At 35.4% G+C, this 24,813-nt stretch overlaps 1 protein-coding gene across 7 annotated transcripts in view; it reads right to left on the bottom strand.

Annotated features, from left to right (window-relative positions):
* Positions 1 to 24,813, bottom strand: part of PARD3B (par-3 family cell polarity regulator beta) — a 399,043-nt gene that overhangs the window by 174,778 nt on the left and 199,452 nt on the right. For 6 of the 7 annotated variants that reach the window (XM_072041064.1, XM_072041061.1, XM_072041066.1 and 3 more), the window contains 5 exons: positions 22,961 to 23,131; positions 19,817 to 19,946; positions 13,955 to 14,054; positions 11,823 to 11,938; positions 219 to 263 (listed from right to left, as the gene is read on the bottom strand). In XM_072041064.1, the coding sequence (XP_071897165.1) occupies positions 219 to 263; positions 11,823 to 11,938; positions 13,955 to 14,054; positions 19,817 to 19,946; positions 22,961 to 23,131 (562 nt within the window). The remainder of the gene's footprint in view (positions 1 to 218; positions 264 to 11,822; positions 11,939 to 13,954; positions 14,055 to 19,816; positions 19,947 to 22,960; positions 23,132 to 24,813) is intronic. The other variant, XM_072041062.1, reaches the window with a different exon arrangement.

Below are 24,813 nucleotides of genomic sequence, written 5' to 3'. Positions count from 1 at the left end.
AAAATAGTTACTGTTCTTCCTGCAAATGACTCACTTACATACACTGCCTGGCACACTGCAATCTCTAATTAATAGTTGTACAAGCTGAAGTCAGGCCATACAAAGTAATACCTTAATTTGCAAAGCTAGTCCCCACAGTTTCTGTAGGCTGATTTCATTTACTGCCCATACTACTTTAAAGTTGCTGTCTCTTCCTCCAAAATAGAAGAACAGTTTACCTGATTTGCATCCAGCCAATGAACCAACTTTGCTTTCATCTGCCACTGGGGGAATAAAAGAAAAGACACAAAGATCAGAAACTTATTTAAATTCACAAGCCTTTGAAACACTGTCAAATAATTTCAGATGCGCAGCATCCTAAATCTTTAAATTACAATCATTTGTAAAAATTCCTTCCCATCCCCCCAATCCATCTGGGGTGCTTCAAAGTCCACATACCTGAATCAAAGCCCACTGAAACCAATAAAAAACTACCAGTGGTCCTTGTGGATTACAGATCAGGACCTCCGCACTTACACACTCAAAACTGAGTTGTCAGAAGAGCAATTGCATTTGTAAATAACTCATCTTGCCAGACAAATTATGGGGCATAGGAGAGTTGTAACATTTTCAGATCAAAGACCTCAATTGGTAAAAAGAATCCAGATGTGGAAACATTCCCAACTGCAAGACATCTCACTGACTCACAGGACCATCTGCAGACAATGAGGTCTCCAAAAAGATGATCTTTTTGGAAGGCTTGCATTTTTTTTTTTTACATTATGATTTATTTCTATTTGCTAATCATACCTGTGTAGAATTTCACATCTTATAAAGAAAGATGTTTGCAGTAGTAACAGTTTGCAGACTAGCGAACAATTTCTGAATGTAACAAAAACTGTAATTTTTCTGTAGTTCAGTTTATTATCATATATCTCATGAAAATAATTAAAACACTTTCCCAGAGGGCTGAGTGGAAGAACCAATCGCTATTTCTTAAAATGAATTCTATGCAAAGAAATGGTGCTAATGTAATGTAAGGGATGATAAAACAAGCACAGGAAATGAATGTTAGGCTTGAAAGCTTATCCTTCACTGTCTGCCCAAGCACTCCCTCATATTATGCCTTAAAATGTGATTTCTTTATATGATAAAATAAATTGTCAAGTCATACTAGCGACACTATAAATATGAACATACACAAGCTTTATATAGTGGTCACCATAAAAACTTTGCATACAGGGTATCTGTAATGGTAAGGGAGATGCTATTTTCTATCCAGGGAAAAGCTGTGCAGTAGTTATTAACATTTAGAAGCCGTTCCTGGGAAAAATATCATAGTAAATGTTCTTTTATATTGCCTCACTTTTAGGAAAGCTTATTTTTTTTATTTTTTTTAAAGCCCAAACCCAGTACCAGATTCGGGACTGGAATCGTGGAATCCACAACTGGAATCATGAATCAACACCTGACTGTTTTATCTCCTCTCCACCTTTCTAAGCTGATTGTCAACCATTTCCTCATCAGTAAAATTGACATAGTTACATAGTTTAATGATGTTGAGAGAGACGGATGCAAATAAAGTAAGACGAAAGTAAGACTTTGGCATGTTATGCAGAGATACTGCAAGGCAAAATATCAGTGAGGCTAGTAAAAATTAAAGGTGGTTATGTATTCCTTACTCTTTTAGCTTTTCTTTAGCTTTTTTTTTTTTTTCTTAGTCTTTAGCTTTTATTCTGGGTTTTTGTAGTACCTGGAAATGAAGGTAACTATTCATATCCTTGCTATGCAGTTTAACTGATCCTGTAACTCAAAATGACCAGAAAAGGATTTTCTACAAGGACAGCTCAAAATTTTTTTTGTTCCTCTTTTCCCCCAGATTTACCTCTAAGGAGAACACGAAGTTGTCATGGAAAACTTTACCACCAAAGGTTAACATTTTGACAAGTTATGATTGTGTGAAAACAAGGGATCATAATGAAAACTGATATGCAACCTTAATTAGAATAGTCCCGAATGTCAACCACTATATTACACAATGATTACTTGGAGTAGGCTATGTTATACTACATGGGAGCTTGAAAAATAATAGATACCAAGGTTCACAGCATTTTTTTAAATTATGTTGAAGATTGGCTCTGCCTGAGACTAAGTTTTATATATTTTTAAGAGGGGTAAAACCATCTGACTTAATCATACTTTACACACCACCTTCAGATGTAAAAATTAGATTTTAATACTGGAGGAACAAAAAAAGAGTAAAATGGTTAAAAAATGAAAAATAATCTTACCAGAAAACAAGGATAGCATTATGCATTTAAACACACAAAAATTGGGAAAGAAGAAAATTAAAGATTTATATAGTGGTGTGAGCCTTCCGTATGGTAATTTTCATTTCAGGAGGTATTACCCTTGGGCAGTGACTTTGAGGATGGTCACCTTTCATTAGACTGAACGAGTGGCACAGACAGGTCTGCTGGATGAGACTTCCACTCATTAGTATCCCCCTTCCTCTGGGAACAAAGAAAAGATGACAGAAAAGAAGGAAAAGGCTAATGGGGGATAATTGCTCATTTCCTTCAACTACCTTATGTATGCATAAGTTGAAAATTTTGTAACTGAAGACTTTATATAGGAAGTACATTAAGATTTCTTGTTCCACAAAACGGTATTTGAAAATACTTCTCTGCATGATGTTCAAAATTGACGCAATTGTTCAGTTACAACAGAAGTAGTACTTCTCTGGCTGTCCTTCCTGGTTTTGGAAGAAAAGTACCAGCTAGATGGAAATTTCTTTTAGTTTATTCTAGTGTTGCTTTTTCTTTGCAGAAAGGCACCTGAAATATTTTAAACAGGGAAAATATACTGTCTATCTTTAACACTAAAGTAAAAAAACAAACAAACAAAGAAAAAAAAACCACGAACAACTTCTTGTTGCAACATCAAAAAGTAATTACATTGCAACTAACCATGAACAATTTCGGCTCAACAGGATCACACTTGGGAATGCTCAGTGCCAGACTGCAGTATATCAGGAAAACGTTTATAACAAAATTTCAACTGCAACTACTTTTATGGGAACACTCTAAAGACTACGTATTCTTAGGCTAGAATTGATGCATGCAACATAGTTAAATAAAAAAATCTTGGGAGGATCAGTGCAAGAGAGTAAATACATTCACAAAGAAGAACCTTCTCCTGAACTTGTAACCCAAACGAATAGGTTACATTTTTAAACATCCCTGAAACTCCAGGTATGTTCATGAAGTTTTCAGTGTTTGTGAGCATAAAACATGCTATCTCTTTTAAAACTAACACCTATAATTTAGGAACCGCATTTTTATCACAGAAGCCAGTTAAGATACTCGTTGTCAGTACTTGAAGTAATTACTGAAATGAAAGTGACTGAAGTTCTACAGCTATTTAAGAAAAGCACCGACATTTGGGTGACTAGCAAAGTCACAGATTATGTAAAATGAAGTATTACTAAGACAAACAAGTCTCTCCAGCTCATAGCAAACAACTGATACTTTTTCCCATGCCAACAACCGAAACAAAAGGTTAAAAAACTGTATGTCAGGAATAATCAGTTGTATTAGAACGTCCTATGGTAATATTCCCAAATGCTGTTTCGCTTTAAGAAACGAAGTAGTAGTATTCAGCAACAGTAAAAGCAACCACAAAACATCCACATCCTTCCACCTAATCTTTTGATTGCCATTTCTGTACCCCACTCAATATAACTAGTGCAGCAATTTTATTTCAATTGCGGGATTTTCAGTGGTTTAGTACACAACAGATCTTCCGCACTGCCTCAGAAGCAGGTTGCGTCTAAATACTGTCCAAGTTTACCTATAGGTCAAACTTGTTCTGAACTACTGCTTAGAGAAGTGCAAAGCAATGCTGCTGCCAGCTGTGATAATCAGTTTTCTTCCTTTCTCCCAGTACAATCTCTGTGCAATTATATCATTTTTCCCCAAACAAGGAGTCACTACTATTCACAAGATGCAGGGCACTAGTCTTCAACCCAGTGCCTCATTTCTGAGTGATTAGATTTGCCACATTGCCCAATAGCTACTTAAAGTCTTCTAAATGTGTGGAAGTTAATTGTATTTCTGTTGAACAAACTGAGACATATGTTTGAAGACCAACTGCAGATCTGCACTCACAAAAGAAGCAAAGAAGGATTTTTTTATTATTATTTTTAAATTACAACAAATGGGGGAGAAAAAAAAAAAAGCGCCTAAAACATCAAGGAATTTCCTGGAGAACAATTTTCCATTATCTGTGTGTATGAAGTGCACTACAAAATGTCTTACAATTAATCAATTAAGAAGGGCTGTATTCCCAAACCACATACACAAATGATGCTTCTGTGCTTTTTAGAATCTGCCAATTTCTGTGGTATAAACAACACATGAAAATAAAGCAAGGCAACAAAACGGTCACTGCTTTTTCCAATGCACTGTATCCATACCCAGCCCTTTCAGCATAATGAAGGCACTGCATCAGCAATTAATTTTAGTCAAAGACACTGCCAATGACATAATTCTCCTGCCATATTTATTTCCTTGGTGAAGCATTCCCCCTTCGAGGAGTGGCATAAATTACTCACAGAGATTGTGTCAGATCCTGGCTCACAACCATCACTTAGAAAATGCTGTTAGCTGTTCTGGGGTTTCATTGTAGTACCGCGTACAAAGACCAAAGACCTGTTATTAAAACCTACTGAAGCAATGAACTGTGCATAGTAGGAAGCAAAACCTTGCACAGTCTTCAAATCTTTTCCTTCAACAATTCTCTCTATTCCCCTCCCTAGCGATGGCAAAACTTTACAGAAGGGGCCCATCTCTCCAGTTCTGCAGTCTCCTGGATATCCAACACCTACGCATTCCTGAAAGATTTTAAGTCCTTGATAGGGTCCTGTTCACTTCAGTGTTGTTCATTTCAGCAGTGAAGCTAGCAGAACACTTGCACGAGGATTAAATATCACTTTTATTCACGTGGTAACAAAGGTAAATCCACCCAGCTTGGTGTCATCCACAGGCTTGCTGAGGGTGCACTCCGTCCCAGTATCCATGTCACCACTACCTCCCTCTCACCTCTGTTCCAGTGAAACTGTACAGGGCTAAAACTGATCCAACTCACCCAATACACATCTCCCATATGTTATTAATACTTCTTCCACACTCCTATGGTTAAACCACAAGTTCCTAGCCTAATCTGTCATTATTCACTGGTTGAGAATATTGATGCAGGAAAGATTTAAAACAGTGTTCTTAAAACTATGTTGAGATTAAGACTTCTTTATCATCTGTATTTTCTCATAGCAGCTAAATATTAACTTAACTGCTATTTTCTACCTCTAATACTTCAATAGTGCAAGTACATTATCAGATCAACTTGCTTCAAACTTAGACTAAAGCTGTGTAAGAAATTACCACCTCAACCACGTGTTACCGTTGTCCCAGCTCCACCACCATCACAGCTCATGGGATGTTCCCAGTCAGCTCCACAGCAAACTTTTTGAATCCTAAGAGATTTCTACAAAACCAGTCAAATAAGCTAATATTCCCTCCTGTCCTCATCTGTTCTTATGTCACAATTCACCTTCCCCTCAAACACATCACCCTTGATTTGGTGTAAAACTTTGTAAGAGAAATGAACTTGCTAAAAGCCTTTCTTGTCACAAAGAATAAAACAATCTAATTTTCAGTTCAGTCCCACTGTGTCCATTCAGTCCCACTGTGTCCATTCATTCCCTACTTGCAGGCCTCAAGAAGAAATTTGAAAATTATTTAAACCAAGAAAACTATGTGCTGTGTTCATTTCTAAAAATTTGTTCTGCAGAGTAGCCTTGGAAAATAGATATCTAATCTGACAGTACTATGAAGTTGTTCATGACATGAGCTAGAAAAACTTTAGAATGTCTCCTGGCCCTTGATCCCAAAGACAATTACAGCCATACACATTGTAGGTTTTCCTAAACCTATGACATTTTTCTTTCTGAAAAGTCCTCTTTAAGAGATGGTTTGTTAATTTGTTGTTAAAGTCCAGTAGTGCCGAAAAGCCTATTAGAATTCTGAGCCATTTTCTCAACATTCATGTTCCTATGACTTTAACTGGCTTCTAAATGCAGATCTGAAGTTGGTTCCATCCATACAACCTGGTTAACAACACAACAATTTTAAAACAGCGTGCCACTGTTGAGGACCTACCAATATGCATTCTTTTAATTGCATTTGAATGAAATCAGTGCTTTAACTGAAGAGCAATCTCCATTAGCTCTGCCTGGTTCTCATTTGGTTACCTTTTGAGATATTTATTTCAATATCCAAAATTGTGAATAGAATAAGAATGAACTGGTTCATAGAAAACTGCAAAGGTAACAGCTAATAATACTGATTGCATTTTCCACATCCTTCTATAAACACTCGTTTCTCTTTGTTTTAAGGTGTTTTAAACCTATGTACTATTATCTAATGCATCCCTCATTAACAAAGAAATGAGCATTTACTTAAATAGTGGCTTCCTGGCAGAAAACTCCATACCACTTCTTGCATATTCACTTGCTAATTATTCTTAAATACACAAATGAAGTTGGCCGATATTTTCAATAAATATGCTCCAAGGTTAAGTGATTCTGAGTATGTCTAATTATGTTTTAGCAAATAATATTTCACTCACATTTAAAATCAAGTAAAGGGTATTTCCATTTCTTCAGGCTTTAATGCTTAATCAGTTAAGATCTATGGGTTTTTGCTTTTTATGGGGAAAGGAAGGTGGATTTGAGTAGTACCTTGGGATACTGGTCATGGGTTATTATAACAACATCCTTAAATACAAATCTACAAAGCCTGAATTGATACACAACAAAATAGTTATATACTCATATGATTCAATTTCATGCTGCTTCAGGTTAAAACAAGCCACACTTTCATGTGTTTGAATACAAACCCCATGGCTGTAGTTTTTACAGTACATTTCTGCATAGACTAAATCATTCCTGTGCATAAAGATTTACGGAAAATAAGGGTATTAGAGATAAATAATAAAACACCTTTTTTCATTTCTTTTTCTTTTCCTCTTTCTTCTAATACAACAAGAAAAAAATCCATATTGCTATTTTTTTCCACATAAATTACCTTTTAAATACAGTTAAAAGAAAGAAAAACCACTACTGAAAATGGGTTCTGATGAGCGGTTGTAAAGAAGTTATTTTCTAGACAACCAATGCTAATGTACAGAAAAATGTGTGCACATAGAAGGAAAGGGAAAATCATCTTTCCAATGACTTGTATAGAAGCCATTGATTTCTTCTTCTTCATTTTCATCTGCCATTAAGTTTCAAAAAAAAGCGTACCACTTATTTGTGGAGTGGGAAGGCACAATGACACATGTATTTCTAGCATTTCTGCATTTGTTTTGCTAGTTTTTAACACTATGCTATAAGCACAAGTTCAAACTTGGCAAGCAGCCTAAATCTAATCAGTACAAGCATGTAATCCAAGCCAGACTTTGGCTGGCCCTGCACAAATTCTTGAAATCATGGTAAAAGGACACTTATTTTCCCTGCTAATATATTCAAACACCATCACCCATGACATAAATTTACACTACCAAATGGACATCTCAAGTGCCACGATCAGTAAAAGAAAACATGTGGCTGTGCTCTTCTGTCACCAGTTCAGAATAAAAATAGACAAGGCAAAGTAAAAGATATACCATAAGACACGGGTAACATAATGTAAGAACTAACATAAGAACTCTGCCAGTGATCCAGAAAGTGCTGTTGTTATCTCAACACAGCAGCAAAGAACAACACTGGAACTTAGAGCTGATATGGAACTAATTTGTATCCTAATATCCTGAATGAAGCAGTAGATTTTAAAAAGCCTTAGGTCGCTGACTAAATAATGGATGCTAAAGCACAGAACCAGTCACACTGCAAACATTCCAACTGGCTTCATACACCTGGTACAAAGATGTCTATACAGATGATGTAGGATTTTCTGCTCACACCTACAAAACCAAACAAAATATCACACTACCACTACTATTACACTACCACAGATCCTTTTTTTTATAAATATTTTTAAAAGATATACTACAACAGTATCGCATACATACCACTGATTTGTTTATAAGTTGCATTCAAGTGAAAACTAATTCATCTACAAATAGAAGTTCTTCAAGTACATCCCCAGACATTGCTGATTTTGGATTCATGTGATTTGTGAATTTCGCTATTAAGGTTCATACAACTCACGGCACATGCATAACAACACAGAACCCTGCCTGAACAATCAGCTGGTTCATATCTTCTGCTACTGTCCAACTGCTAATCAACAACACAGATACACAAAGAGTCAATAAACTAAACCATTTCTTCCTATTGGTGAGTAACCTACAGCTTTTGCTGCATGTGCCAAGTCCCTTTCATTGTTAGATTTGATATGTGGAATGACAATAAATTGATGCTACATGTTAACTCTACTGCACACTATTTGATCACCCCTCTTTATATCCTGATACTATCACTGAGGGTACCAATTTACAATTACAATAATTATTATTTTGTAAACAGATATGACTGGAAAACAGATTAAGCACTCAAAGGTTTCTGGGCCTAAAATACACAGAAATGAAAAGATGAACATCAATTTTAAATGGGTTTTTGTTGTAAATTTGTATAATTATAGACTAGTCTTTACTTAACAGATTTACTTCTTGTGCATGCATCAACCCTGATCAAAACCAAAAGATCCTTACTATATAATTTCATTAGCCCCCTAATTTAATGAATTTAGTATATTGTCATGAGGTTCCCAGTCTGTAGCAATATGTGGATTCTCAGGGCTTATGTTAAAAATTTTCTGTTAACTGCCTTTGATGATCCTTCTGAGGATGCTGTTGTATAATCCACGCAATTTTCATCTTCTAACTAAGCATCTAATGTATTACATGTATATACATATTTCAAGGTAAAGTACAATGTTTCATAAGTGGATAGCAGTACAAATTTCACATTTATACCCCATATTACGCTAATTCTGTTATCTACAGAGTTCAGGATCATATTTTGGTCTAGAGAGACCCAAGTGATTTCTGGACCTTGTAACCTTGAAGACTGACTATGTCTTCCCACATCGGTGGTGACATACAACTCAGACAATTTGCTTTAAAAGGAAAGAAACTGAATTTAAGTCACATTTCGTAAAGTCTCAAAGTTCTCCTCTGAGACTTCAATTCTGTTATTTTTCTGTTCATCATATTAGTTTTATTTATTTTGGAAGGGGATTGGAGACCTTTAGAACAAAAGAAAAGTAATAAGTGCACAGCATCACATGACAACCGGAAAAAGGGGGGCCTAGCAGTTATAAAACCATTTTCAGATAGCAAAAACTTCCTTTGTTACCAAATCTGCTACAAAATTCCTCTGTGGTAGCCAACTAGTCATTCTCTCAACCACATCTCTGGGTCTGGAAGAAAAAGACAGCAGCAGTTCCCACCCTTTTTGTGCTGGCAAACATCACACAGAAATCGATAATGGGTACTTCGCTGAATGTTGGAATGAGAAGTTACTATGGGTCATGACTGTTGTTAAATAATATGAAAAATATAAAAGCAAACTAATATATTTTCCTTCTCCAAAAAGTCTATTTTGAGTATGCATTATACCAGTACTCTATTTGAAAGAACTGTTTTAGATACCAAATTATTGGAATTTTATTTGCATTAGAAGCATTTATATTGCAGTTATCTCATATTTTCATATTTCTTTTCCCTTAACCTTTCCAGACTAAACAGGCTTCTGCCTAAAATCTTTCTTAAAGTGAAAAGTTGAGCAAAGTGTTTCACTGCTCACTAAAGAAGGACTGCAAAAGGTCCTAATTTCATTTTTGTGTTGGGTAAACAACTTATATCTGAAATGCTAAACTCAGGTTTCTTACTCAGTCTTTTTTCCCAATAAGTAACTAGCAACCTTATAAGAAAATGATTACATGATTACAGTTGGGCCCATTTCCTTGATAAAATAGAAAAACAGAAATGAACCAAAAAAAAAAAAAAAAAGTAATAAACCTACCTTCAGAACATACAATTCTCCCACATCATCATATACGAGAAGGATAAAACATTGCCATTTCTAATCATTACCCCTTTTGTTTTTTACTTTCATTTCAGAAGAGGTATTTTCAACAGTTACCATCTGCATACAACATTTTTACTTATTTTTGTAGACATTAAGGATATCTACACACTTTTTTTTTTTTAACCATTATGATTCAGTAAATCGTGTAATTCTTAAAGCATCAGTTGTGCATGTCAAGAGCAGTTGCAGATCGTTTATACTCCTTTGAAACTTACAATATAAATGAACAGATCTGGAGAAAAGGAAGTACAAGCTACCTGGTAGTTCAGAACATGCTCTGAAGTGCATTCCTAATTTTACACTGTTGCTTGCAAACATTCTATCCTATTGACTTAAGGGGGAACTGTAAATGAGCCTTTCTAAAAATAGGCCATAAGGTTGAACAATATTTTTTCTAGTTGACTATGTAAGTGTATATTTTGACTCAAGCTTGTAAACTCATTTCTTTGTTGAGTATGTACAGTATTTCCATTCTGAAAAAACACATATACTAACACATTCTTTGTCAAAAGGGTGGAACAGAACTGCAAAAGGACTCATTTCTGGTCTTTCATGCAGTAAATTTAAATGTGAAGTTTTTTCTTCCTTAAGAACTTCTCAAAATGGATTCTTATTATTTGTTAATACAACAGGTATTAATCCAACGCTTTAGTTTCCTAACACTCCATTGCAGAAGCACTTACGTTTTATGATGCATTAAAATAATATTGCAGCAATGAGACAAAAATCAGTACAAAAATTAGGTCTAATCAGAACACTTCAGGAAAAAAAATACCAACAACAAAATGGTACCTTGAAACTATATAAGAAATTAAACAGTTTCCATTCATTGTCTATAAAGTCTGGTCCAACAAAACAGGAATCTGTTATTAAACACATCCTAATGATGGCCCTCAAAGTTACTCCCTCAACACTTTAACTTGAAACAGAAAGATAAAGGATGAGTGCCACAAAGAATTAAAAGGCAGAAGACAAACTTACTTGGTTTCTGATTCTTTGCAGCTTAAGAATTTCATGAACTTTTCCTTGAACTACCATCAAAACATGACTCACTTTTCAACTGCAATAACCCTTCAATCTTTCACTCGCCAATGTTTTACCAGTATTGAAAGAACCATTTACTTTCTGTTTTGTCCACCCTGCAGGATTTTCTCCACAGCTTTGATGGGTAGAGGGGACCATAACCTTACCACTCTTCAAGCATTTGTAAAGATTTTCTGCAATGCTTTGATTTTTGTCACGTGTGTTTGTCATTGTCAATGAAGACATATACAGCTTGTCTTAGGAAAGTTAGCCTTTGTCCACTGCAGTTTTGTAATCATTTATATTCTATATGAAAATGACTTCTGTTATTGCTGTTTTGCTATATTTTTAGACACACAAAACTTGTACAACAATTCTTTCTGTTTTACAAAAGCTCCCTCCTTTCTGCAGCTAAGATTTCAATACAATGGATAGAATGTTCCTTAAGAAAAAAGAAATAAACCTTTATTCACTTTAATAGAAATGGTACTTGCAATTAGATGCTACAGGAGACAGACCATTGTCCCCATCACTGCAGATCCTCTGCAGAACTTACTCCCTGATGCTCCCCGATGTTTGTGTTTAAGAAACAAAAGCAAGAAACAGAGATGGTGCAGATGTGCTGAGGCTAAAAAGCTGACCTGTATGTCACCCCACCCCTTCTTACCCAGATCCATGCTTTTTGAGGCTTTCAGATTAATTGATTCAGACTGCTTGGCTGGTGTCAAAGATCTGAAGTTGATGTGCTGATCTGTTAAATACATTGCAGAATTTGTGATAGGGCTGCAGGAAAAAAAAAAAAAAAAGTAAAATATTTAGGCACCAGCTCAAATCACAAGCAATCTAATTAAAACATGCAATATATGTTTTTCTTCCTCCAATTGCTTGCAGCCATGCATTTAAAATCAATCATTGATCCTCACGTTTCATTTCTGAGACTTAGCACCTCTAGTCACCTGTTCTTCATAGCAGATGCAAATACAAATGTAAATGCTTAGTGATATTTGCTGCTTTTACACAATTCATATTTCATTTAGCAGAAGAAAGGAGGAACATACGAGTACTTGCTAGGGATTTGTGTGTATGCATTTTGCTAGTTCCATTTAACCATTACATTTCAATAAACATGTTACAAAAAGCTGGAAAAGACGTCACCCATGTACCTCTTTCAATTCTACTTCTTCCACTATCTAAAGCTGTTTTAGAAGCATACAGTTACCCACCTCTTCCTGCAGATGCTGGAGGTTTTATGGAGACTGCCATAAAACTCTGTAGAATCCCAAGGTATCATGTGTGGGTTTTGTTTTTACTTATTTGATTTTATATCAAGTTAGGCAAATATATAAACATTTAAAAATTCTACTGGATTGAAAATCAACATAGCTTTAATCTTTGAGGAGTCAAAACACCTCACTGAAATGCATCAGAAAAATTCCACAACATTTTTCAATAAGAAACAGTTTTCTCTGAAAACAAAGAGTTCTAAAATTAAAAAGATTTATTTCTGAACTATACAATAACAACAGATTTTTCAATGTCAAAAAATTTCCTCCATTTTTTTTCCTACTAAAATGAATTTTCTGTGAAATCTGCATGACTTTCCACAGGAATTCAATTTTGGAACTTTTGTTCTGAATGGAATACTAATACAACACCGGGGGGAAAAAAAGTCAAGGTGGGAGGAAAGACCTGTAAATACATTGTCATTTTAGTACATCATTTTCATTTAAGGGAATGCTTTCATTACCATCTTGTTGAAAAATTGACATCTGATTCTAGCAAACAACCGTAGTTGTGAATTCAGTACAAATTTCCATTAATCTATATGGAATTTTGTTTGTTTACCATGACATACCTACACACCTGCGAGAGCAGAAAGTATGTAATTACTATAGTAAAATTACTGTCTGTTACTATAAAAAAGAATAATTCAAGGCATCCATAATAAAATATATGTACTTATATATGTACTCTTTGATTCTACTTGCAGTTGGTCATTTAAAGGCTTGTTTTGAATCACATCCATACACACAAGCACAGAAGTATACCTATGTTTTTAGTTGAAAAGTATACTCTCCTCACTTCATTTAAATAAAATACTCACTTGACTATTACAAAAGTGAACACACACAAAAGGAGTGAAGAGTGTTCAATGCTGAATTTTCCATACTAGGTATTAAAAATATGATAGGCTGAAAAAAACGTTTTGATTTGTAACCAGTGCTACCTGAGATAATTGCATACTATTAGACAAAGTAGCATTTATCTGAAAAATCTACCCAACTCATTTATAACTTGTGAAGTGTCCATTGGTGACTTTTTCACTTACACTTTTCAATGTTCACACTTACTGAAACTTCATTTTCAAAGCTCAAGAACTTCTTTGGCTGACATGCTATATAACAAGATTCCGTTTTCTACAAAGTGAATTTGGCTAGGACTTTTAAAACTTTAAGAGACTTCAGGCACTGCACCTATGTATAGCATCAATTGGTATAATTTTTAATTGACTTTTTTTCTTTAAATTTAGATTATGTTTTGGGATTATTTTTGTCTTACTGAACACATGCAAGGTATTGCAACCCCACATATCTTCAAGAGGAGGCATAACGCAGCTTATGAACAACCAAAATGAATAAAGCACTGAATACTAGAATAACATCAATATATATTAAAGGATCAGATGACTATTAAAATGTTGGTAAAAATTTTACAAAATAACGAGTGATTTTAAAATCAATTAGAACTATTATCATAATCAATTAGGGCTGTAAATATTAAGAATAGAAAAAGTCCAACCTATGATTATAATCTTCGTTCAGCAAATCCTCTGTGGGATGTGGTGGTAGAGGTGGAGGGGTTTCATTTTCACCACTGCCATGATCAGACACTGGCAACTCTGAAATTAAAAAGAAAGGGTGTCTGTGTTAAAAAAAAAATAAATAATAAAATAAGAAGCACAGAAACAAGTACTTAACAACAGTTCATTGATCAATGACTGGACTGGAAGGCCTTAAGCAATTCTGAAATGACTCACAAATTATTCAAATCCCTAAACTAACTAAACTAGAATTAAAATCATACCAAGCAGAAAATATATCCCTTGAGATTTCCTGAAGAGCTGATTTTCAGATTTGCATATGCATAATTAAAGACAAATACAGGGAAACTTCGTGCTTATACTGAAGTTGAGTGCATTGCTTTACTCCATTTGAGTGAATTTTCACTTCTACTGTATATCTGCACCCTCACTATTTCTAGGTTCTTGATTTCAGTTCTTTTGATGGGGAGTATTTACCGTCCCTCAAGTATAGAAGAGAGAAGAAAAATTTCTGTTATCTCCTGACAAGACAAGAAGGAGGGCCTTTCTGAATTACAATCCTCATTTTCCTGGTATTAAGGCAATTCCTTCCTTACCTCTAGAAAAGACATTCAGTTCACACCAGAAAATTACTTCCAACCAAGAAAAACATAAACTACTCAATTAAACCACTCAGTGGTTTGCTAAGCAACAACACTTACATACCTGAGGTATTTAATATGAGTGCTGTGCTTGCTGTAACCAGTTCATTATTGTCTTGTAAATTCACGCCTTGCAGTATAACAGGTCAGATCTTATAAGGAGCCCCTACGTTATTTTTTTAACATAGAACATGTCTTCAACCCTCCTTTTCTGTGAAATTTTGGATACTTCATTCTTAGTCTTCAGTGGCAGATAAGTGATTTAACAATACCTACACATTGTATGTTCACGACCTGTTTTGTTCATTGTATATGTTGCTAGACTTTTTTTGCACAATCCTATCTGAAAATACTAATCTGATTTGAGAGGAAAATGGTTTACAGGGAGGGAATTAAGCTAGACAACAACAGATTATATTTATTACATAAGTGCACTGAAGTTGTTCCCTAGAATCAAACCAGTCAAATAAAACAAACAAAACTATGCTATTAGCTCAAGGATCCTACAAAACAGCAAATTCCTATTGGCTGGATAACCTGTTCAGGATCAGAATGCTATGGAATAGTTCAAAACCTTTGTCAGGAAAAGTGAGAACATCATCATCAGAATAAAGGGAGGGTGAGCGGATGAGATGAAAAGTTCCAATGGGATATTAAAAAAAATGGATTGCCAGCCTGACACAGAAAACGGATATGCTACCCAACATACATGCACACTGAATAGTTGCATTTAAATATTTTTTTCTGGTTGCAATTTAAGGACAGGAAACATGAGGAATAAATGGCAAGTTCTCAAAGTAAAAAGAATATTTAACAAAGGGAAACTCGAACTGTACAAGGTAATTAAATGATTTGAAAGATGAAGCAAATCAGAAGATGAAAAAATGTACCCATGTAAAATTATTTAGAATTGCCCAAAATAAGCAGACTACAAAGCTCTGCAAAAGCACTGCAGTATATTAAGCAAGTAGGAAATAAAATGCAGGTGAAATTCCATGTCAGTGACTGCAAAGTGATACACATGGGAGTAGGAGAAAACTCTTGACACATACACAAAGGCTATTACATTAGCGATTGCCACTCAGGAACAATACCTCAGAAGTGGGCTGGATCATTCTTTGAATATATGCTTAGGGAAGTAAAAGGCAAAGAAACATTCACAGCCTTAAGAATAAGTCCAAACACTCCACCTCATCCTGCAAGTAAATGGCATGCCTAGTTTTTAAATAACATCTGAAGTTTCATTCTTTCATTCTTGCTTTCTGAAAGAGGATGTAGTATAATTCAGAAACTTACTGAAAAGGTAGCAAGGATAGTTAGAATATGTAAAAACATTCCTACAAGGAACATGAAGTGGAAATATTTAATTTAGAATAACAAGCAATAAAAAGGGATATAAAGGAGTCTATGAAATCATAAAAACTATGAACAAGGTGAAAAAGAATCTCGCTGACCATGTCACACACAGCAAGTAGAAGGCACCCAGTGTAACTATCAAGTAGCACATCCAGGACAAACACAAGGCAGCAGTTTCTCCCGTGCAATGAAATCATGGATCTCATTGCCAAGACAATGTTTTGGAAACCAAATTAAAAGAAAACGTTAAATAAATGGATTAAAAGTCAGGGAGGTATCAAAATCACAGTCGTCTAGACAGAACTTCTGATTTAGGAAGTTCCTAAGGCACTGACCACCCAAAGCAGAAAACATATGCATGATGACACTACAACCTCCCCTGTTGTCTTACTGTCTTTTCTCTGAGCAGCCTGCAATGGCCATGGTTGGAAACAGTATTGAGTATATTGTTTTATTAACTTTGATTCACAGCAACTGATATGTCTCTTCACAAACAGTGTTTGGTGACTGGTTACCACTGGCATTTTTCTTGCAGTAGATAAGAACATACAGAAAAACATCAGACTTCCTGAGGGAATCAGGAGTGATGACAGCAGACTAACTCCCAGCAAAATTAGTACACGAGCAAAAAAAAAATGTAGAACTTAAACTAAAAGGCAGTCAACGCCCCCACGTTCAAGACCTCAAGAAAAGATCTTAATAGATCCAAAGTGGTCAGAGGAACAGCCAAACTATTAACAAAATGCACCGAATTTTCAGACATTAAGCATTTCAGGGAAGTAATTATTTGTAAGATACACGTAATGTTCACAAACAAAATCTAAAAATTACTTTCAAATGTAAATTTTTAATTTTCTAACTTGACATTATTACAAGTATGAAAACACAGATGCTTGTACAACCACAAGGACTTGATAGCCACTGGTAGTAGAGATATTTTACGATTATTCTACTACTTAACTATAGAGATGACAGCATTTCCTCTACAACCGTATATAATAAAGGGTTATAAGAAATATATAAGAACCTCTAATGAAACACATTCCAGTAATCTTTCAGCACCAGAAATGTAATGCTCCTGGCACTGAAGTATCGTTTCTCAAAGAGGCTTTCTCAGGAGAAAAAAAAAATCCACACACCCAACCACTGAAACTGCAACAGCTTGGCAGCAAATGAAGTGAGGACCTGAAGGCAGCAAGTATTATTCATGCAAAAATAGAACAAACACTGACATTTCAATATTAGATCAGTACCCCCTCCCCCTTTATTTAAATATCCACAGGCAAGACAAAATGTAATGTTTCGGCTATAACCACTTTTCCCTAGACATTAGATTTTCTTGCTCATGTATAATAAAAAAGGCTCTTAAAACAGACAACAGTATTAGCAAGCCAAGCTTCAGTGTGTTTTTGCTGAGCTTTTATATGAGTTTTATTGGTAGGAGCAGTGAATGATACTAGAAATAATTTATTGGAAAACATTAATTAAGAAAGTGACATTTTATTAAACCTAATACAACTTGTGTCATTAAATTGTTGCATTAGATCTAGTATTACATTAAAAAGCTCTTCTACCTTTCATTGTTATTTGTGATGTTGTACCAATCGGACCTCCACCTCCAAAGTCTGGTCAGTACACTGTGGGAATGCCCAACTGGGGCCTGCTCTTGCTTGTATAAGAAATTCACCCTGTCTGAGATTCATTTCCTTAACAGACGTACAATCTGAAGTTCACAGCTCAGTTAAATGATGGTTGGGCATAAGCATAGTGCTTTGCCTTTACGGATGCCATCAAGGATTAAGGTCTTTTATAAAAAAAACAATGCAAAAAAAAAAAAAAAGAACCAATGACTGGAAATAAATAACAGGCCGATATGGAAAGCAGAAAGATTAGCTCTACAATAATTAATAGTATGAATTGAAAATTTGAGAAATACGTCTACAATAGGAAGGACTACTATTGGGCCAAAGTGTCTTTCGTCAAGAACATTTCAGATCAGAATCATACTGCCAGCAACCTTTGACAACCTTTTAGCTCAAAGTGTCTGTACAGTTCTTCATCAATACCACAATAAATTTACTGATCATATGCCAAATCTTTAATAGAGATCTCAGAACAATGATACTTCCAGGAGGTTCCCAGTAGCACTACAACAGTCTTTGTTGTTTATTGTCCCTTGACTCCAATTACAAACTGCTCCCAGACCATGGCTCAGAAGCCCCAGCCATGCCAACCCACCCCGATGATAGCCCTCAACAGCACTCCAGAGCATCCTTACTCCATTCCACACTCACTCCTCTGAGGCCATCACATTTTTTTCTCCTTTTCCCTCAGCTTTTCAAAGTAACTTGTAGATTGCTATCTCTACCTGATAAATTCACTTAACTTCTACTGAGGAAAATATAACCATAAATCAAATCTACAGATCATCTTGTTCAGTTTCCTCTTTTAAAAATTATCATTATTGACTGAAAAACTAAAAATGAGGTTGAACTCTGAATGCTCAGTATTCTGTCCCTATCCATTTCTTTTTAGCTTCCACAAAAAATATGCTCAGTCATATGTGCATTTATGTTTTGCGTTGCTTGACAGGTTAAGTAAGGTCTTATGCTATAAATATCACATGCTGAAAGAAAAACTTAAATTTATACATACAGAAATGCACTGATTGTTCCTAAAATTCTTCAGAATAGCAATTCTCAAAGGTTTTGGGCAAACCAATCACCATCAACCGTTAAAAATAAATCTCTTGTTTGCTATAATGCTTTCTTACCATTATTATTTAACTAAAAATATGTTTATTGAAAACACTGATTTATGAATGTGCTACAAACTAATCATCCTGATTTTCAGATCACAGTTGGAAAATCCTCATTTGTAAGTACAACTCTTGCACAAATTTTGTTTTAAACTTCATTTAAGTGACAGGTTACCCATTGCCATTCACTTGCATCAATCACTCCAAAGCAATCGTGAATATGTTTTTAACAAATGGCTTTAAAGGTGTTTACTATCTTGTGATCCTCTGGCAATTGTTAACTCTACAGGGCAGGCTAGCTCCAAGGATAATGCTATTCTCCTTTAACTACTGAATCAGTATTAACTCCAACAAGAGAAACATAACGTAGATCTAAAGAAGATCTGTTCTTACAATGTTGGAGTCTAAATCTGCAGTATCTAAAGCTTGCTGAGCCAAGTACAAATTGGACAGATAGTACAGTCTGCCATCAGAAATGAAAAAAGACAGGAAAATAAACAATCTTTAATGCTCTTATATGCTTACATTTGCTCATACTTGTAGGTTTTCTTTTCACAATGTACAATCCTGCCTTTTTTTAAAATGAATTAATTAGTGTAATTCCAATTTGTAAATTAAGGGAGTATTTCTAACCTTTGAACAAATTTTACCTTTTAGTCTGAAAGTAGCACATGTACTTTATGAATTTAACAATTTGTATAAATTAATTTAGCTTATAAAAACATGGGACATAAATCTAAGCATTCAATAAAAAATCTTTGTACTCATTAAAGATATATATAAAATAAACATTTTGACAACATACATTTTGCACTCATCATTTGTTTTTTATCCAACCTTACGTGTTGGGGCAGCGAGCTAGAAACTGTTACTTAAACTGGAATTTGTGCCAGGAATCTAATTCACAACTTCTGAGTCAGCTCTCCCACCCTCTCTGGATCTTCATGACTCAAAGTGTGCACTTAGTCTAATTAACTGCTTTTCTAGCAGCTTTGGATTTCAAGGAAAAAAAAAAAACAAAAAAAAACAACAAAAAAAAAACACAACAACTTTCTTTTAGCACACAAAAAAATATGAGAGACCACCTTGTATTCTTTCCTGAGGACTGCACGTTACAAATTGCTGAAGAATAGTATCATTTCGTCGGGAAACAGCTGCAAAGTTGTGACTCCCATCAAATGCTGATTTTTTAAAAGCCCCCTGGTCCAGGCGGTCCTAAGGAAAAAACATAACCACATGTTGTATTAAAAAAATTAAATGTTCAACAATGCAGAAGATCAGACTATGGACAACACAAAAACAGTGTAACGTGTTCGCTGTACATTGCTTACTTGTAAATGTGAAATATAAAAGACATCTTCAAAATGACTATCTGTTGTTGCTGCTCATGAAATCAGACAATATCTAGGCACCAACAATCTCTGAGTGATGCACAAAACTGAAGAGTGTTTTCTTTATGACCCACAACTGGCTTCATTCAAATTCTCCATCTGGGAGGGCAGCTTGTGACATTGTCAACACAAGAACACGGGCAATGCCAATGGTATTTTTCTGCCAGCCAGCTGGTTCCCTTCTCTCAGAGATCGAGTACATATGTTCCGATGATCACACACTAGAGCAGTTTTGCAAGGAAGGAGTTACACCAAACTCCCAAATGCAGGTCTTCTGGCTAGCAGCTAAACAAACTCCTGTCACACCTCTAGTCAGCTTTTCTTTTGAGACATCCCCCCCCAACACATGCCATATCGCCTAATTTATTCTCCTGAGCAGTTGTTCAAAAGAAAAAAATAATCACAGTTTCTACAACTGGGACAGACCCAAAAAGACATTTCTGTACTTGGTATTCAGTGAAAACTGAAAACTCACACAGAAGAATGTTATGGCTAGTTTTCAGAATAACCTTTAAAGTTTCTGTATTTTATGTCTGTTTTGGTTTGGCTTTTGCTTATCATGCCAGCAAATGTTACAGTAAGTATATAATTCCTTACATTACATTACATAGTCACATCTACAGAAGAAATGCATGGAGGATCTAACCCATACCATTTAGTTGTTCAATGAGATAAGATGGCCAATGCTTTGGCAAGTGATTGCCTGCAAACCACTGCATAAGAAGGGTGTGCGCTAAATCACTTGCAACCTGCCTTACAAGCTCCTGAATTAAACACAAAAATCAAGTCGGCAAAATATGCACCTCAGCTCAAAACACAAAGCAATGTTGGGATGCTCACGGTGACAATACGGCTACAAATCTGGTCTCGGTGGACAGGCAGCACACACAACATTCTCCCCTCCCTTTTAGCGCAGCATGAGCCCTTTGAAAAGGCTTTGTACAGAAACACACCCGCTGCACACTGACAATTATGTTCCTTCTCCCTACTGGAAATTCTTTAGTTTACATAAGATTTCTTATGTTGCAAGGTCCACGTTTACTTCTTTCTCATGTGTACTGCTAGCTAAATTAAGCCTTGCAGCAGCCAAAGTACTACTACACTGAAGACTTGTACTCAGTGGGATAGGGAGCATTAAATTAACAACAACAAATCCGCTTTTCCAGCTCTTTGATAAACGACACAATCAGTATCCCAACAACTGATCAGTAACCAGCCTAATTAGAGTATTCAGCTTATAAAACATATCTGTCACGGAAGACCTCCATTAGTGTCCTGACCAATAAAAACAATAATGCATTTCTAAACATATTCTGCTTCTACCAAGCTGAGATGCAGTACTCAGGAAGCTGTTTTGGGGAAAGACTGGGTAACAATCCGTTTCTGCTACAGTGTCCAGACTCAAATGGAATTACAATTGAACCTGAAGACTGGCCTATAAAAATTAATTCCTGTCTAAAATGAATTTGATTCAATCAAGTCCTCATCATCTGTCCTTCATAGGGTGAGTCGAGATTATTTACCTTTGTCATATATCTGGACAACATACAAAGCAATACGCTTAACTATAAAAAGTAGCCTTATTAGGTCAGTCTGATTTTTGCTTGGAATCGTGTTGCAATTCTTATTTTTTAAAAAATTAGGTTTTTACTAAATGAAGAAAACTTGAAAGATCATGCTTTATTTGAAGGTGAGCTATCTTCTTACATCACAAGAATGCATAATAAATGCAACATGGACTTTTAAACTCCTCCTTATGATGTAATGCTGCCACATACAAAAGGAAAGCAAATAAGCGTTTTCATATAAATTGTTCTAAAATTAGTAATGAATGTTTTTCGTTTTTCCCAGTAAAATTGACAGAGCCCCCATCCCCCCAATGAAAAACATCCTCCCAACAAAGACCATAATGTTCAGCCAGTAGCATTCTTCTAAATATAATTCTCAATCAATAATGGTAGTAAATCAGATAGATCTGTTATCAGAAAAATGTTAAAAGTTAATTGTACTACAAGCCTCTTGGCCCTCTCCATCTATATTTTATCTGAATAAACTTAAAAATGGATTATTCTCAACATTTTAAAATGTTTTGGCAATGCTTATTAAATAAAAAGCTTAAAATCATCCCTTAGAATTCTGTGATGAGATTTTTTACAACTTTTCATACCACAATTCGATTTGTATGTATTTTTATTCTAAGGAACACACAGATGTTGAAAACCTATTAAAATATTTACTCAAGTGTCAAAATTAAAACTGAGATGAGTAGTTTGGGCAGCCAGTATACATATACACACATTTGTGTATACAAAAAGATGGAGAAAGGGCATGTATGTGCACATGCACACATGTGAGAGAGAAAAAAAAGTATAATCATAAACAAAAACATGGGGAGTGAATAAAAATGCTAATGAAAATGAAAAAGCAAGAGTGAAGCAAAATCCAAGTCACATTCAGAGCAGAGATTATGATAACAAATGGAATTTAGAAAAATTAAAATAATCTGTATCTGAACTGTTGCCCCGAGGAGGTAACATATTCAAAACTACACCAACTCATTAATCCTAACTAATCCTTCTTTGGATCACATTTTCTTTTGTTCTAAAACTTGTCAAAATAGCAAATTAAGATAAGAGGCAACTTTTAGCCTGGCCTCAACAGGAAGAGCAACTCGGGAGACATCAAGCAGAAGCACTGTGTGAATCCTGACTGCAGGAAAACAGGAATTCATTCTGCCAGGATGTGCTCTCTGTGACCAAGAATTTAGTGGTCATCTCCTCTATGCAAAAACACCAAGACCACAAAGTCATTTATTTAATGATACATTTATTGCTTCACCTCTGTTTGTGCCTCTAGTCTCCGAAGAACTACTAGCTGGATCCTCCCACGAATGTTCCCCTCCATGGACATGGAGCGCCTCAATGTCTCCATGGCCTCGTGATTTGACTTGCCCAGAAGTGACTCCCCATTTACTGCAACAAGCTGATCATTTACTCGCAAACGACCATCCTATAATCAGAAACAAACAAACAAAATTTAAAAATCAAGAATTATTAGGCAGAGGTGCTGTATACAGGAAATAAGATGCAGATTATCAGACGTTGCTTTCTGAAATGTAAGAAACAAGAGACTGCATAGTACCAGGTCTTTAAAGAGAAAAATCGTTGTGCTCATTAACTGACCAAGTTCTTGTTCCATTTAGTACATTTTGGAATGAGTTCATAATGCAATTACAAATGCAGAAGTACAGGCACATGCTGCTGCTTTTCTTGCATATGCAATTTAATTTGTATCAGTTCCAAAAAAAAATTAAAAAAACAAAACAAAACAAAAATGGGAGCTTTTGGTTAGTTAAAAGGACCCACACCACAGCCGTTCGTATTTGCAGTCCAATTGTGAAGGAATACTGCAATGTATTTTACATGCATTGTTATCTGTTACTAGGGCATGATAAGAAAATACAGCTCCAGAAGTTTTTGACTTACACCCTCACAAGAATTTATCTTGTCACAATTACCATGCCACCGTACAGGCCATGTTGTCAGTTCAGAATGGTCACTAAGAATTAAGTATCTGTATTTCAGTTAACGTTGTTCCATGTATTTTAACATTGTTCCATGTATTAACTGCTGCCAATAACAAAGTTGGGGTTGAGCTGAATCAAGTAGCCTATGCTTTGAAGAAAGTCATTCAGTTTCATTGCCAAGGCTAACTGACATTTGTGGATGCGATAAAATTGTGGACGTTGCCATTTTGTGATTTAGGAGCCCTATTGGCATTGTCAGTATAATCTGTGTTTATTTCTTTTCATAAAAGCATGTGCTGCAGACTTCCCTCTTTAGCAAGAAAGTAAGGTCTATTTAATTAAGAGACAGGAGTTTCTTTTAAAGCTTGTCAAGTTCACAATTATCAGGTTGGCATCAGACCTCAAAGAAAAAAGAGAGAGACTGAAGAAATCCAATACAGAAGGGCAGTGGAGAAAGAACAGCAAAAGAAGAACTGGCACAGAAGAACATTACCGAGGTTAAAATGAATCTGATTCAATCATAGGTACATTATACACTCTGCATAAGGCACTCATCTGAATTGTTTACATTTTTCATGCATTTGAGTAATCCAAAATATATATACTTTTCAATTTCTATTTTTTCTATCACTAAGATGTTCAATTAACTATTCTGCTATCGCTGCCAAGTCTAAGGCATTTGTGCTAAAGTGAGTTACAGGAGCTGTGACAAATGCAGCTTGCTGAAGGAATATTTTTATTGGAACTCAGTATCATTAACATTACCACAGCAGAGCCTGAATAGAAAGAGGTCCCACAGAGCTGCAGAACAGGAGCACAGAGCAGCATCAAAAATAAACCACAAAGAGCAAAAAGATGGAAAGACAGAACTGGAAGATGAAATGAAGGAGGACGAATAGAAATAAAGCTTTTCTGGAAAGAGCATGGGAATGGAGAATAGGAAACAGCAATACCATTTGGAAAGGATACTGAAACCTCTCCCACCTCTCTGCTGAATGTTTCATGCCAATATAAATCTACATACAACCAAAGTCAATAGGTTAACCCCACCCTTTCTCTATATATAAAATGATGCCATCGCATATGATAAAGTTTAGGGAGAGAAGAGTTAACATTGTTGAGCAGAAAGCTTTATTACTTGCACATGTTGTAATTCCTTTGTGTT

This window comes from Anas platyrhynchos, chromosome 7 (assembly GCF_047663525.1).
Source record: "Anas platyrhynchos isolate ZD024472 breed Pekin duck chromosome 7, IASCAAS_PekinDuck_T2T, whole genome shotgun sequence".
NCBI classification, from domain to species: Eukaryota; Metazoa; Chordata; class Aves; order Anseriformes; family Anatidae; genus Anas; species Anas platyrhynchos.
The sequence above is the reverse complement of the archived record's forward strand: the minus strand, read 5'-3'. Positions and strand labels throughout refer to the sequence as shown.